This window comes from Euprymna scolopes, chromosome 40 (assembly GCF_053919585.1).
Source record: "Euprymna scolopes isolate OS-2025 chromosome 40, ASM5391958v1, whole genome shotgun sequence".
In the NCBI taxonomy this organism is placed as follows: Eukaryota; Metazoa; Mollusca; class Cephalopoda; order Sepiida; family Sepiolidae; genus Euprymna; species Euprymna scolopes.
In genome coordinates, this window is record NC_136521.1 from 43,979,211 (window position 1) to 43,996,867 (window position 17,657).

At 42.5% G+C, this 17,657-nt stretch overlaps 1 protein-coding gene across 1 annotated transcript in view; it reads right to left on the bottom strand.

The window, feature by feature from the left end:
• The window catches only part of LOC145265657 (uncharacterized), a 209,279-nt gene that overhangs the window by 104,571 nt on the left and 87,051 nt on the right, over positions 1–17,657 (bottom strand). The window contains exons 4-5 of the mRNA XM_080121722.1: positions 13,251–14,896; positions 3,913–4,183 (exon numbers count right to left, since the gene is read on the bottom strand). Of these exons, the coding sequence (XP_079977848.1) occupies positions 3,913–4,183; positions 13,251–14,896 (1,917 nt within the window). The remainder of the gene's footprint in view (positions 1–3,912; positions 4,184–13,250; positions 14,897–17,657) is intronic.

The window sequence follows — 17,657 nt, forward strand, 5'->3', positions numbered from 1 at the left end:
AGGATGAATCTGCTAGTGAGAGGGAGAGGAACAACCTCACCACTCCCCGGTTCATTCCAAAGAATAAAAAAGAAAAGCAAAAAAAGGAAAGGGGAAGAAAAGGCAGCCCCCACTCCCTGTGAGCATACACAACCTCTAACAACAACACAACCCACTTCCACCCCCATACCACATACTGCACCAACACTAGACACCGCACCAACACCAACACCAACATCAGACACCGCACCAACACCAGACACCGCACCAACACCAACACCAGACACCACACAGACACTCGTCCCCACACCAATGCAAATTGAGCCGCCATCCCAGAAAGAAAAGAATGAACCCGGGAGGGGGAGAGACCCTTCAGATTCTCCCACTTACGGACTCACTACAACAGGGACTCTCGCCCTCGAAACGAGAGAGGAACTTTGTTTTGTAGACCCCCTGTCTGTGGCAATGGGCTTACCACACCGGCAGAGAAAAAATTTAAAACCTCTGCTGGACTGCCAACAGATAGGGGGAAAAGACGTTAATGTCCCCTCTAATTTCCCGGACGCCCCACGGCTAACAACTTTCATCAGGCTTCCTGAGGCCTGCAAGACCAACGTGTGGACAATGCTGGAGGCCGCTGAAGGGGCTGGTCCGGGAATTGAACTGATTAGGAAAAATGACCCTTCCCTTGAGGAACTCGCAAAACAATGCAAGGGAAGGGTCCCAGTGTTGGTCCATCTGTCACTCTATAGGGCCCTTAAATTGACTTACCCTTTGGATGTTGGCGGCATTGTGAGAGAAGGTCAGGACATGAAAAACCTGACCACCTTGAGCATTGCACACAACGTCGGTGTCCTTTCCCCGGCTGACTTCGGAGCTGAGTGTAACACACCTTAAGGTAGGTACCATGGCTTTGAATTTGGCTAGTCTGAATGCGAGGGGCTTGAGATCATCGGGCCGGGCGGCTCGCCTCTGGCACGACCTCTTGTCCCTGGGAGTGGATGTTGCTGCGATTCAGGAGACGCATTTCGTTTCCTCTGTGGACTGTCAGGTGCTGGCCCGAGACTTTGAGGTTTTCTCAGCATATGGCAGCCCGCGGGGGAAGGGAGTTTCCGTGCTGGTTAAACGTACCCTGTCGGCGACGGTCGACGTTGTCCATAGAGATGCGGTGGGCAGGCTGGTTGTGGCTGATGTTGCCGTAAAAGATTCTGTGTTTCGGGTGATCGCGGTTCATGCGCCCAGCACCGCACGTGAGAGGGTCTCATTCTTCAGTCAGCTTGACGCGTTTGTAGATTGTCGGAAGCGGGTAGTGCTAATGGGGGATTGGAATGCCATCTTAGACCCCGACATAGATAAGGTAGGAGGCGGAGCTAGAGGATCGGAGAGGTGCGAGTCCAGCCTGGCTGATCTGATGGCTAGATGCGGTCTGGTCGACAGGTTTCGGTTCGAGCATCCGGGGCGGGAGATGTGGACGTGGACCAATAGCGTTTCCTCCTATCTAAATACCTATTTGGACAGGATGTTAGTTAGGAGAGGCGAAGTAGACTTCTTATCTTGTCCCACGTTCAGTTGGCTAGGCCAGACGGACCATAAATTAGTTATGGCCCGGCTGAAGCTAGGAAATAGGCCTAAGTTAGCGAGGTACTGGAAGTTAAACACCTCCTTTCTGGAGATACAAGACTTCCAAGATCAGTTAAGAGAATTGATTAAAAAGGCACTAGTGGGGGCGGTTACCGGGAGTAAGTGGTGGTTAGGTCTCAAAGCCAAGATCAGAAGCTTCTCCGTCAAATATGCCCAGCGCCTCGCACTAGATAAGGCCAAGACGAAGAAGCAGCTAGAGCAGAAACTAGCCCAGGCTACGGGGGAGGGTGATAGGGTTAGTCAGGAACTAGCTAAGCAGGACCTTCTACGCGAGACTAGCGAGCGTTACGAAGGCCAAGTAGTTAGAGCTAGGCTTAGAAAGATAGGCAACGAAGCAGTCAATGCTGAGTCAGACGTGCGCCGTGAGGTTTCTAGGTGTGGCTCGGACAAATACATTACGAAAGTCAAACATCCGGATGGACGCACCCTGGAATCGACTCTGGAGATCTGCAAGGGGTTTCGAGAACATTTCGAGAAGCGTTTTACGCTGCTGGTGAGTTTTCTCCCTTTACGCATCTAAGACGGTAAACAACCAAGTTCTCTCCGATTCTCTCTCCTCTGATCTTTAGCATGTTTTCAGTGGTACTTGGTCCTCATTTCCCCTTCAGTCATCACATTAAAAATCGGCCATGTGCCTAATTTGCTCGGTGGGGGAGCAAATAAATACCCTTTTCCTTGGCCTTTTGGCCAAGATCAAAGTGTAGTATCTGTTCTGATACATACACAGCGCTAGGCAGTGCTGTTCTGGCGACACACTCTCGTGCCCGGAACACCTGACGAGCTTGTTGGGTAGCGTTCTGTCCGCACCCCCACTTGGTCTGTCTTTCTCTGCTCTCCCCCCTCACGAGGGGATCCGAGCTGATAATTTACGACCTTCCCGCGAGGGAGGGTCGGAAACACTTTCTCTCTTCCCTCCACTAACTTCCCACTCCCTTTCTCAGTTCTATCTCCCCTCTTGCCGCCTTTGGCGCCACTTCTTTTTGGCGCCAAAGTCGGCTCCCCACTTTGGACACCGACTCCACGTCACTAATTTTGGTGAATTTTAATACAGGGAAGAGAGAGCTTTGTTCAAAAAATGGACACATCCAGCCCGGGGACCACCAAGAGCGATACCCCCAGCCAGGGGGCTACCACAAGAAAAACTGCTCCCCAAGAGGACGACTCCCCAACAGGGGAAACAAAAAGCAACGGGGCATACCGCCCGGACACTAAACCGAAGGACGCCCCCCAGAAGGGAGAAAACTCACCAGCAGCTCCCCAAGAGGGCGACTCCCCACAAAGGGGAGAAAAAACAATGTTGGACGGGGCATCCCGCTCTGACAACAAAAATCAAGAGGCAGTAGCCCCAAAGGACGATAAGGGAGACAGTGCTCCCCAAGAGGGCTACTGCCCCAAAAGGGGAGTAAATCAAGAAAACGAGGGGGCATACAGCCTAGACCTCCCTAAATAGAGGGAACGAGGTGCGATCGGGGTGGTACACATCTTGCGACACCCCTTCCACCTCAATCCTCGTCGGTCAGAGATAATACTTCCACCCGGGCTCCCCAAGAGGATCTTCCCCAGATGGAAGCTTCCATGCTTGCGGCAGATGAGGGAACGAGGTACCACTCAAGTGACCCACAACTAGTGGCACCCTCTGAACCTCAATCCTCATTTGCCGATGGCAACCAAGTCACCCTAGCGCCCCAAGAGGGCAACCCTAAGAAGAAATAGAGGACGAAGAACGAGGAAACAGCAAAAGCAGCTGGAAAACCACTGCCAGTGGCAATCACAGCTCCGCAGATTCTAGCCACCTCAAGCGACCCACCGACTCCTCCCCGGAAAGGATCCCCCATCCGCGGAAGAGGAGGAGGAGGAAAGCGGAGTCACTATGAGAACCATGAAGCTAATACAAGAAACGTTAGCTTCCCTTAAAACTCTCAGAGGGGAAGTGAACGACCCGCACCCAAAGACAACGCTCAAGAAGGAAAGCAGAACTGGAAGAAGCGGTGCCTCATCACCAACTGGAGGAGCTCCAACTCCAGATAATGAATCGTCCAAGGAGAAAACTTCCGCGGAGCATCCTCCCAAAGGTGACTCTGCAACGAAGAAGAAGAGAGGCGGCCAGGGAACGGGACAAAGCCAGGAAGCAACGTTTGACGCTGACTGGCCGACTCTGACCCCCAACAAGGCCAAAACTACGCCTCAAACTCAACCACAGGCAGGGCCAGCAGCTTCATGTCCAGGGCCATCCAACTCACCACAAGAGCTGGAAACAGTGTGGGGCCCAAAACCGCAGCAAGACCAACTGACTCCGGAGGGTTACAGAGAGCTCTTTAACTCCACCTACAAGGACTACACGATGGGCAACATCGTCAAACCCCTCCCAGGTCAAATCGAGAAGTTGGAGAAAAGAGTTCTCTCCCTGACCGCGTCTGACCTGAAGACCAGGAGCCTGACAGGAGTCGACAAGGACAGCATGGTGGCACTCCTCCTGGAGCTTAACATTCCAGCCAGTTATATCTGCAGGAGGAGCTATGCCACATTGGACGTGCTGCTCCCCAGCCCAGAAGATGCGATAAGGCTGGCAAAAACCGACCACTGGGGGAAGAGGATTAGACTCCAACCAGAGTACCTCAATAAAAGGAGAACGAACGTCACCGTGCTGAACGTCCCGGTTTTCATGGGAGCCCGGCAGGTCGGGGCTATACTAAGCCAGTATGGAGACGTGGAATCCGTCACGCCTGTCTGCGGTCAACGGAATGTGATGACCGGAGATCATAAGGTCAAGATGGTCCTGGACAAAACCGAATTCCATAAAATCCCTGCGATGTTGAAATTCGACGAGTGGACGATGACCATTATCGTGGAGGGCAGGAGGCCCCAATGTTGGCACTGCCAAAAACAAGGGCACATGGCTAAGGACTGCCCTAAAAGACTTCCGGCCACAGCCACTCACAAATCACAAGGGATGGCCCCTACCAAAGAACCAACCCAAACCCCGGCTGCAGCCCCATCAACAACTGCTACTACAGCTGAACCGGGTCAAGCAGCAGAGGCTGGTTGGTCGACGGTCACCAAGAAGGGCAGACGCCCCAAAGGCATGCCCAAGCAAACAGTGACCCAAGACCAGCCAGAGCAAACTCCCATGGACATCGCGGCGCCCTCTTACTCGAACAAGAGGAAACTTCAAGACTCGGAGGAAGAGAATGCGTTGGAAGAAGAGACAGCAGCATCAGCAGTAGTGCAATCAACAGAAGCAGCAGAGACGGCAGAGAAGAGTACAAAGAGGAGAAAAAGTTGGAAGACAAAAGGAAGCAACCCCACCCCGAAATTCAATGTTTCAAATTCCGAGGCCGATCTCCCTTCAACCCCAACCCCCTACTGACAGAGCAACAACCCCCCTCCATCCCCAAGCCCCCAAGGACTCTAGCACGTAACCCATCCCCAGAAAGAACAAATGACGCCCCCAAAAAAGCAACATCTCCAGCACCAAACACCCCCACACCAGACACGCCAACCCCCACTTCCTCCTCCCCTACTCCTCCTCCCCCCCGATAAAGAGAAACCAACCTCAACCACAACTGTCCGCACAGAGCGGACAAAAAGACTCCCCTTCCTTCCAGGAGGAAGGATATGTGAGACGGGCCCTCTGCAGGCAACACCAGAGCTGAAAGGCCAGCAGAAGTTACAACCAAAACTTCACATATGTCGGCAGGGACAATATTACTGATCCCACTAACTTCAAGGACGCTCCCTTGTTGACCACATTTGTTAGGGTCAACAAGGATTCCAGGACAGAGGCTCTCTGGGTCATGATAGACGCCGCGAAGGATGCAATCCCGGGCCAGCAGCTGGTGGACACGGAGCATCCTTCGCTGAACAATTTATTTTACAAATGTGAGGGCAGAGTCCATGTTTACATCCACCCCTCCTTTTACAGGGGACTCAAAATAACCTTTCCCCTGGACGTGGGAGGCGTGGCCAAGAATGGATCACCCTCAGCTGAATTACTGACTGGAAGCCTTGGACAAGCCTGCCACGTCCTCACTCCCGAGGACTTCAGGCCCGTGTGTGACACTGAATAAGGTAGGTGACCATGGCTTTAAACTTGGCTACTTATAATGTGAGGGGCCTCAGATGTCGAAGCAAGGCCGCGTGCGTGCTGAGAGATCTGGTGTCCCTCAAGGTAGATATTGCCGTTATACAGGAGACCCACTTTATTTGTGATGGGGATTGTCAGGTGCTGGTGAACGATTACAATGTTTACTCAGCATATGGCAATACCTATAGTCGTGGAATCTCCTTGCTAGTAAATCGCACCCTATCAGCGTCGGTGAATGTGGTTCACGCGGACGAGGACGGGCGGGTGATTATCGTCGATGTTGCCGTTAATAGCAGTGTGTTTCGGATAGTCGCAGTTTATGCGCCCAACTCCGCTGTGGAGAGGGCTTCCTTCTTTCGATGGATGGAGGGCTTTGTAGATGATCCAGAGAGGGTAGTCTTAATGGGTGATTGGAATGCCATCCTTGATCCCAGGATAGATAAGGTCGGGGGGACTAGTGGGTCGGTGTGGTGTGACAGCAGTCTGTCTGACCTGATGGCTTCGTGCGACCTGGTCGACAGATTTCGCCTGGATCACCCGGGGCGGGAGATGTGGACGTGGCATTCTAATACGCCTTCCTATCCAGGTACTTACTTGGATCGGATGTTAGTTAGAAGAGGCGATGTAGATTTCCTATCTTGCCCCACGTTCCACTTGTTAGGACACTCGGACCATAAACTAGTTATGGCCCGTCTGCACTTGAGCCCTAGGCCTAGACTGGCCAGATACTGGAAGTTCAACAGAACCTTGTTGGAGCTGGAGGACTACCGGTTGAAGGTTACAGAGATAATCCAACGGGCATTAGTAGGGGCAGTTACCGGGAATAAGTGGTGGGTTAGTCTCAAGGCTAAGATTAGACGTTTCTCGGTCAAGTACAGCCAACGCCTCGCACTAGATAAGGCTAAGGCCAAGAAGCGTACAGAGAATAGGCTGACCCAGGCATTGGAGGGTGGGGACCCCCTAGAGATAGCACTAGCTAGACAAGATCTCAGCTGCTTGGCTAGCGAGCGGTACGAGGGCCAGATAGTTAGGGCTAGGCTAATGAAAGTCTCGAACGAGGCTGTTAATGTTGACGCTGTTGAGCATAAGGCTGCTCTAAGGCGCGGCTCGGACGGGTACATTCGAAAGGTAAACGACCTGGAAGGGCACGCCCTCGTGTCGACGCGGGAGATTTGCGAGGGGTTTCGAAAGCATCTATCGGAGCGCTTCACCCAACTACCCAGACTCAGGGTCGAAGAGTTTGGCAGCTGTTTGGCCGACTCGCCCCGCCTCATGGCGGCTAGCTGTGATGGTCTTGTCGCAGAACATGAGATCATTACTGCGTTGAAGCAGGTCGGCTGCAACAAGTCCCCGGGGCTTGATGGTCTACCCTACGAATTCTACTTGAGGCTGTCGCCACTGTTGGTCGCTATTCTGAAGGGTATGTTCAACCATTGGTTTGTTCAGGGCTCCATCCCTGGGCAGGTGACCAAGGGAGTGATCACATTGCTGAGGAAAGGTCAACGGCATGGTGGGGAGGAAGATTTAGACGATTTCAGGCCTTTGACTCTGCTAAACACAGAGTTAAAGATTTTGGCCAAGGTTCTTGCGAATCGGTTGCAGGTTGTCATCACTGACTTGATCGAACCAGACCAGAGCTATGCTGTGAAGGGGAGATAGATTCAGGACAATCTTCATCTGATACGCACGATCACAGAGGGGACAGAAGACGCAACCGAGGTCGCGCTGATCAGTTTGGATCAGTCCAAGGCTTTCGATAGGGTGGACCATAGGTTCCTGGGATCTGTGCTGGAGGCCGCCGGATTTAATCCGAACTTCCACAAGTGGACTTCTGTACTGTATGACAGGCCGACGGTAGCGGTGCAGATCAACGGTAAGCTGTCGGAGTCTTTTGCCGTCTCCCGGTCGGTGCGACAGGGTTGTCCGCTGTCGCCTCTCTTGTACGTCCTGGCATTGGAACCCCTCCTTCGCAAGTTAAGGGACGAGGCGACTACACCAGTCCTGCACGGGATAGCTCTCCCTGGAGGCACACGAGCCAGGGTTTCCGCATTCGCCGATGACGTCACCGTGTTTGTGTCTTGCCCCACGAACATTCAAGTGGTCACCGAGGCGCTCGCTCGATATGAGGAAGTTACGGGGGCCGTCTTCAATCGCAGTAAGTTGGTGAGTCTGCGGTTGGGTGCCTGGACCGGAGTAAATTCGCTTCCGGGCATCTTCAGTTGAACCGACGGCCTGGTCCGGATCCTTGGTGTGTGGTTCGGACCGGGTCTCCAGCTGAAGAAAAACTGGTCGGAAGTAGAGGCCAAGGTCGAATCCTCTGTTAAGACTTGGGTTCGAAGGAAATTATCCTTGAAGGGTCGGGCGGAGGCGTGTGCTACATATGTCTTTCCGCTCATCCTTTACGGTCTGTCTGTACTTCCCCTCCCTGCAAAACAACGAATCAGCTTACAGGAGCACCTCAACACACTCTTGTGGAACGAGGGTAAGCATTATGTTTGCAGAGAGGTCTGTGTTCGAAATCCGAGCGAGGGAGGCTTGGGACTGCCCGATCTCCTGTGTCATAAGCACGCAGAAAGGTTGGCCTTCCTGAGCCATTCATTGTACGTAGACGTTCCATGGGTCACTGCGGTTGAAAGCTCGTTTTCCAATCTCACACCTAACCCCTCGGTCGAAGCATGGCGGAGACCGAAGGGGGAACCAACATTCTACGCCGAATGCCGGTCCGCACTAGAGCGTTGCCGGGGACCAGTGTCCTCGAACAGTCTAGGAACAGGCTTTATCGGGAGCTAGTGGGGGCGTAGCAAAAAGGAACCGCTAGTGAAACGGACGGGGATGTCGTTGGAGGAGGTCCGCTCCCAGTCGAGTTGGGCGCCGGGACGGGACTTTCTTACAAATTCGGAATTTTCCCTTACCTGGCGACTTGTCTGGAACGCACTGCCCCTCCTTGAGGAACTCAACCTTTACAATGAAGAAACCCGGGTCTACTGCCTGCGCTGTGACGAAGACATGAGAGAAACTGTCGGTCATGCCTTTTTCCGCTGTAGCAGGCTCAAGACCCTCCTAGGGTACGTCAACGAGGTAATGGCTCGCATCGATGCCAAGCGTTGGCTTGAACTCGATGAATCATATTTTGTGGAGAAATTGATCCGCTGCTGCCTAGGGAGAAAAGAATGGTTTTTCTAGCGATACTAGCAGTAGCGAGGATGGTCTTATGGATCACACGCCTCGAGTGAGTCCGCGAAGGGATATCTGTTCCGGATCGGGATCTGATAGTCTACTTTAAGCATCTGCTTAAAGTAAAGATCAGATACGATTGGAAGAGGTTGCCTCGAGTGGCCTTTGACAAGAGGTGGGTGCATGACGCTAGCTTGTGCATCCGACGAGGCGCCAAATTTGAATTCGTGTTACCACCATAGGCATGGCACGGGCGGTACTGGGTCCTACGGAGCCCATCCTGCTAGGTTAGACAAATAAAAAGTAAAGAGACTCTTGACTGGTGGTACAAATGAGATCCTGTCCCTCGATTTTTTGTTTATTTTTTGGCACTAGAGAACCTTCCGAGGCTACCCTACCACTACCCCCCTATCTTTTTGTTTGATCATCCCCTGATTAACCCCTACTCGAAGGTCGCCACCTAATATATTCCCCACCTTTTGTTTTTTAATAATCTATTTATTTTACTCCCAACACCCGATATGAAGTCTTCCCAATCCCCATTAGGGATCTCCCCGCTTGTTTTCGGTGCCCCGGAAAACAGTAGGCGATCTAGCTACTTAGATTAGCTTAGGGAGGGACCTTACTAACAATGCACTAATTTTATTTTTTGTACATTTTTTCTATATTTCCCACTCCCCAACACGAACTATTTTTCTTCCAAATTCAAGAACTTTTTATTTTTTCCAATGAATTGAACTTTTTTCACACACACACACACACACACACACATTTTAATATAAAAAAAAAAAAAAATAATAATAATAATAATAATAAGAAATGCGCACACACACACAGACACACACACATACAGAAAATGTATATATATATATCCTTTTTGTAAAAACGCTGGGGTTTTCATTAGTTAGCTTTAGATTCCACAGAGTGAATGAGGTATTGTGGTAAATGTTGCCAGTCAAGAGTAAAGTCGCCACAGACGCCATTTTTACTTTAGTTACAAAGACCCTGCAACACTCCCCTCCTCAGATCTTATAGGGCCTTGTGCCTAAATTTGTTTTGTCTTTTGGAGATTTTACTTTTTTAAATGTTTTAATCTTATATTGGAATTTTTTTAAATTGTAATTGTTTCTTTAAACGAAATAAATTAAATATAAAGATCAAAGTGTAGTATCTGTTCTTACTACATGCTGTACTTATGTTTGTAACTTTGTGATATAAAGTGGGGGATCACTTTTCTGTAATAATTTTATGTAAAATGATCACCCACTTTACAACCAGTCAGTCTCAAAGCAATTCAAGTCATTCTCCAGATCATTCAAGTTGTTTTTGAAGGATTCCATTTATTTTTTAAGCATTCAAGTCATTCTTAATGTAATTCAATTCATCCTTAAGTTCATTAAAGTCATTCTAAGTCATTCACTTTTTATTTATTTAAGTCATTTCAGCCCATTTTAGTAGTTTATCTTTAAGAATTTCATGTCAATCCTACATTCACGCATTCATTCATTATACAAGAGCATGCGACTAATGACTATCGGCCTTGTTTCAAAGTAAATTTGGTCTGAGACGCAAAAATCACAGAGTACCACAATGTTCTTCGCATGTGTACATATGTTTTACATGTAAAATCATTTCATTTTAAACTATTTCTTATCTGTCTGACGATAGCTCAAATAGTAACTACTAAGACTGATGAAGTAAATGTTTCAATTTCGATTCTATCTGATGGCTCGCAGGTCTTGTTAACTTTTGAAATCATTACTATTGTGTACAATATAAAACACCAATAGAGAGTTGGCTCTATAATAATAAATCTGCATGAATTCAAATATATTTAATAATACAAGCAAAAACTAATTAAATATTTTGCATGTTTTTTTTTAACAAATCTTGAAAATTTTCAGATAGTAGATAATTTTTTTTTTTTTTTCACATTAAGTTTTCCGAAAATTGATGAACAAGAAATAGCTGATAATTTTAATTCTTAAGTAAAAAACAAAAACTAAATCTCTTGCATGTTCTGCACAAGTATTGGAAATTTAAGATGCTTGATAAAATTGTTTGCCTTGTTAAAAAAGTCAATTTAAAAACAAAGTTTCATTTTTTAAAGTTAAGTTTCGAAAATTGATGGACAAGAAATGGGTGATCATTTTATATATGATCTATATAGGAAAGTGATCCCCACTTTAAAATCTAGAATATTGGCTTAAAAATAAAAGTTCAAATTGGTGATGGTTATAAAGTGCGGATCAGTCTACATTACATTCATATAAGAACCTGATGCCTCTAAAGTATAGTTGAAGAAAACAAAAACAGAATTCTTTAGCAAAAGGATCAGTAATTGTACAAAGAAAATGTAATTCGTAAAAACAAATCGTAGTGGGAATAACCACCATCCGAAATTTAAATTAATAAAAGATTATTAATTTCTAACTTTTCACTAGAGAAGTTTCGTTTCGGTTAATTGAATTGTTTTCATAACCAGTAACTACAATGTTACTTTATTTTCTTTAAAGAAAAAAAAATTACGACCCACAATTTTTTGTATAGATTGACCCCTTCCATGAGATTCTACATTTTTTAGCCGATAATTTTCTTTTAGAATGTAAAATTTATGATTATTTTCAAGTGCTTTTAAAAAGTCAATTACCAGGTTAAAAAAAGAAAATGGACTTATGTCAATAAAGAAGAGACAATGCGAATCCAAATTAACCGAAACAAAATTATTCCAACCAAAAAGCTCTATAACACGTTTAAATTCACTTAATTTGTGTTTATTCTTAGTCAGCCATTTAAATCGTTCCTAATAACTAAAAATAAAGTACTATATAATAACCCTCCGAAATTTTATCTTGATTAAGCTACTCAATAGTTCCAGGTCGTCATATAAAGAATTGATCCCCCTCTCCCAACGAACTTTATTTATAAATTATACTAAGACAAAAATAATCTTCAAATATGCCAGGTCAGAGTGAATGTGGTATTTTGGTGATTAAAACTAGTTTAGAGAATAGACAAATAGGATGAGAGGATGACAACTGAGCCCCCATCCAACTACACTTTTTGGCCTTGCACCACATCCGATTTAAAAAAAAATCAAATTTTATAAATTATAGATAAAAAAATTTAACATTCCTGAAATAAACACATCATCAAAACATTTGATAAAAAAAACCCAAAAAACAAACCAGACATTTTAAAATCGTTCTTAACTATAAAAAAAATTTTTGATTTCGAAATTTTGAAGCATTTCAACTGAATCAAATAATTCAATCATTTCAGTTCGTCCTGTAAAGAATTTATCATTCCAGAAATAAAAACGTCATCATCAAATTACTCCCCCAACAAAACGGTAAAAATCAACAAGAAGATTTGTAAAAAATATATTTTATTATTTTAAAAATCAGAAAAAAATATAGAGAAAGTGATAATGTTAGAAAATGGCCGTCGAGTTCTTAAAATGGATCCAAAACAGTCTTGTTTCCGACAATAATTTCATGCAGGCTGAAGAAATAATGGTCCAACTTGTCATGAAGCTATCTGACATAAAAATATATCAGCAATGTATACGGAATTTTAAAAATCAGAAAAAAAATATAGAGAAAGTGATAATGTTAGAAAGAAATGAATTAACAACGTTTCGATTAATATTCAGTTTTTGAGGTATGAAATCTGTAATTTACCATGTGCCTCGAATCGTTATTTGCAGTCAATTGATGGTTGGAGGTGGAAATGTTCAAAAGATGGATTTTGTTGTTCAATACGAAAACACTTTGTTGAGCAAAACAAACCTTCCTTGTGAACAATTATCTTTATAATTTATACAAAAAAAAAAAAATTGGATATTGTTGACCAAGGATAAAAGAATATCAGCAATGTGTACGGAATGTGATGACGTATGGAAGTGAAATTTGGACAGTAAGGGTTGAGGATATGTGTTGCATGGAGAGAAATAACATGAGAGTGATAAGATGGATGTGTAATATGAGCCTAAAAAGACGGGCTTAGTTCGGATGATTGCAGAAGATTAATTTAGACAATATAGGAAGATGATATGGTTATGGAATGGAGAGTTTTTGGGTTGGATGTAGAACAGTTGGAGAAATAAGTTCATGGTGGTTGGGTATAAACTCCGACAATCTAAGGAGTCGAGACTCCTCACAAGGGCTCTTTATTATTGCACCACAAATATCAAGTAATGTCTCAACATGAAATGAGATTCAACATTGCCATAGCAACAGAGGTAAAGGATGTAAGCAACTCAAGTGTGCAACAATATGAAGTCTTCTAGATGTCTTGGCACTTCATCATATGAAAATATATTTTTGCTGACTACGTTTGCAGCCAAGCATTGCAAAGTCGTGTGTTTTACTGGTTGTGGCAAAATCTTGCGTTTTTTTAAAGAACATGAAAGGCAAAACTCTTCATCGATCGAAGCATCGAAAAGAAATCCCTGCGATAAGAAATATTCAATAATTGCTTTTTGGTCACAGTCTACATTATCAAGCACATAATGAACAGGTGTAAAACGACGTCGATTCCGGCAGTTGACTTCAGCCTCACACGACAGCAACAGTTTGTAGAGCTCCAGTGAATAATTTTCCTTGGTACAAAAATGCAACAGTGTGTTATTATCAGACCCGCGTAAATCAAGTTGCACAATTTTCTCTATACTTTCTTTTAACACAGGCATATTTCCTTGGCTTTTCCTTAAAAAGGCCTCAATAATCTTGGCGATGTTACTGAAAACATAATCGATTTTCTCCGCTACCAAATATCTTTCTATGTTGGTCATATTTTTAAGACGAGCAACTATGCCCTCAACATGATAGCAATAGGATTTTAACAACTCTCGGCCGTGATTTTCCAAACAGTTGTAGAAATCGTTGTGCATCAATATATTTAAATATGTATAAAGATCACTGATGGTCCGCAAATTAATGAAAAATAAATCATCACTGCCTAATGCAAATGTTTCCAAGATAAACGAAAACAGTTTTAAGGCGTTTGTAACGTCATCGACTGAATTCATGCTGGATGCAAGGGCCTGCAAAAGGTAAGGATTACACAAGTCATAATATTTTTCTAAACTGAGTAACACATTTTGATCAAGCGGGGCAAAAAAATTTAAAAGCGGTTGAAATTTAGATTGTCCGGTGTTTTGATGTTCCATTGAAATTGCTGGAATAGAGTTATATATTCCTTGTATTTCGATATATGTATTCAAATATATTAAGAAATATTCATTCCAATATATGCGTGCATAATCAAAGTTTTTACTCAGTAGAGCATTGCAGACTTGAAATCTATAAAATTTAGCCAATAACCCTTTGATGTTTGTACCATACGATTTTAATAAGTTCACTACGCTTCGAGATGACTCGATGTTGTAGCATTTTTCAGACAGGATCATGTCGTTTAAATTAGCTCTATGAGCTAGCAAACTCTCAATATAATCGAAAATTTCCATTTCAACAGCCACCATCAAGGCCGTCCTTCCATAAATATTGATGACTTGTGGGTCAGCACCATTGATTAACAGATACTTGCAAATTGTTGGAAATCGCAGCGATGCCATTAGTGGAGTAATCTGTTCCACATTAGCAACAAGATTAACTTGAGCGCCATTTTTGAAAAGATACTCGACCATTTCCATATTGCCCGTCATACAAGCAAAGTATAATGGCGAGAACCCTTTTGGGTCGAGTTTGTTTACATCCGATCCGTTCTCTACAAGTATTTTCACAATGTTTAAAAATCCATTCTCTGCAGCTATGCAGAGACAGGAACCCGTTTCCATCACGTTTACATTGCAAGCTTCAATCAGAAATTTTACTAAATACGACTGACCATTTTCGACAGCCAATAAGAACAGGGATTTCTTCTTAATCTTCTTGGAGATGATCAAACGCCGTTCTTCAGGAGAAAATTTTTCAAGAATAGGCTTGATTTCCCACCATCTTTCATCATCTATGAATCTTTCAAGTATTCTTGCAACAATAAACTCCATCTTGAGTTCTGAAAGAGAAAAATAAGAGAAATAAATAGAAACATGTGGAAAAAAAAGGTTCTCATGTATCCCTGATTAGTCTTTCACTTTTTCTCTTTCACATGCGCCTATTCCGAATTCGCAGCTGTGGACCAAGATCAGTGAACTTTTCCTTTTTTTTTTTTTTTTTAATTCAATTTTCACCCCAACCCCAAACAACGCACAGTGCCACTTTGAAGTAGCGGGCTACTGTCAAGGACATCATTTGCCAGGACATTATGAAGGGAGATGAGTAGAAAGATGTTTGTTCACATTGCACTTGAACTTCTGCATATCAGTACAGTTGGGAAAGCAGAATCCCGGAAGGGAGTTTCAAAGACTTGCAGTTCTGGGGAAGAAACTTGGAGTAAACGGCTTTCTTACACCTAGGAATCTCTACTGTAAAGGGGTGGGACTTAGTTGCTTGCCGGGTTTTTCGGGGGTAGTTACGTCGAGGATGTATAAGTGTTTGCTGTTTGTCAGACCATTCACCATTAAAGTATTTGTAGAACAGGCAGAGGGATGCAACATCTCGTCGATGGGACAGAGGCTGACGCTTAAATGACAGTTCAGGACCTATCAGGTTGGCGACTCTTTTGAACCCTGTCAAGGAGTGAGAGACAAGCAGCAGATGCACAAGCCCAAATGTGACAACAGCACTCCATACATGGGCGAATGGTTGCCTTATAGAGGTACAGGATACTTTCAGGCGTAAGTAATTTTCTAGCATGGTAGCAAGAGCCCACCTTCTTTGCAGCAGACTTGGCAATGCTCTCAATATATCTATTCCAGTTCATATTCCCTGTAAACGTTAGGCCGAAGAGTTTAAAAGTACTTTCAGGCAATGTGTTTTAGGCCATTGCTATTGGTGGTAATACTAAAACAATCATTAACAATGTTTTTTTTTATATTTAACCTATTTCAAACTGCTAAATTATTACACAGTAAAAATAAAATCAAAACATTTCACGTTTCTGAATATTTGAGGTGAGGATTGATTATCTATTATTTAGATTCATCGGACTACTGTTCTCATCTTGAGGTCATTTTCACTACGTTTCCGTCAATGTGACCTTTGTCCAGGTGCATTTTGTCGAACTCTGAAATCGTTTACTGAACTCGGGAATCTTGACAGAATTTTAAACAAAACCCTTTATCCACACAATGACTTGAACCTTCAATTTTCAGGAGAAGTTCACTTTCACAAGCGATTTTCTCCTAAAGAAGGTCGGCGGCTACATCGATCGAAAAGTTATGAAAACGACACGAGTAATCCGATGCATCTAAATAATACGAAAAATCATTTTTCATATTTCGTATATAATCGAATAAAAATTCTATTGAAATGGAATTTTTATTTGATTAAAAAAATCGAAATAAGAATGATTTTTCATTTAATAAATTTTACTGTGCAATAATTTATAGCAGTTTGAAATAGGTTACAGTCACAATTAACATTGTTAAATGACCATTTTGGTATTTAAAACAAAAAGATCCACTGCTTCGAATTCGGAAAAGTGAACGAGCGAAAGTAGAATCAGGGGGACAACAGCTACACAAGAACTAAAAAATAGTTAATAGTTTATTTGAATAGAATCACTACGTAAATTTTGAAATTCATTTGCTATAAATTACATTAAAATAAATACAAAATATGGATATATATTTAACCAATATGTAATAAAAAATATGTATATATATTTAACCAATATGTAATAAAAAATATCTATATATATTTAAACAATATGTAATAAAAAATATCTATATATATTTAACCAATATGTAATAAAAAATATCTATATATATTTAACCGATATGTAATAAAAAATATCTATATATATATTTAACCAATATGTAATAAAAAATATCTATATATATTAAACCAATATGTAATAAAAATATGTATATATATATATTTAACCAATACGTAATAAAAAAATATCTATATATATTTAACCAATATGTAATAAAAAATATCTATATATTTTTAACCAATATGTAATAAAAAAAATATCTATATATATTTAACCAATATGTAATAAAAATATCTATATATATTTAACCAATATGTAATAAAAAAAATATGAATATATATTTAACCAATATGTAATTAAAAAATATGAATATATATTTAACCAATATGTAATAAAAAAATATCTATATGTATTTAACCATTATGTAATAAAAAATAGCTATATATATTTAACCAAATATAACTTTATTTCAGAACGGTCACTTCTCTGAATAATCAGCAAAGTTTTTGATAAAAACAAAACTCGAATTTTTTTTTACATTAAACAATTTTTAAACATTATTAATAAATGAGAAAAGTTATCCAATATGAACGACTCTTTTGGGCCATATTGGGTGTTTACATATTTAAAGTATCTATTTCTCAATACAAAATATGTATTACTGAATAGATTTTACTCTAAAACATTCCATAAATAATATTTAACAAATTTTAATATCTAGACATAATTTTTTATTCTCATAATAAACTCATGCCATGATTTAGCGACTTTGCCAATAAAAGTTACAGAATTTTTTAATGAAGTGCAAACAATTAAATAAAAATATTATATTCGATATAAGAGTGCAAAATTAAACAAGATACTGATAGAAACACACTGAATAAATGTCCACAATCATGTGAAAAGATAATGTTTTACCAGTACTTTGTTTAATTTTCGATTTAAAATAAAAATAATGTTAAGCTTCCCTAATTCTTTTACAAGAATACTAAAGTTG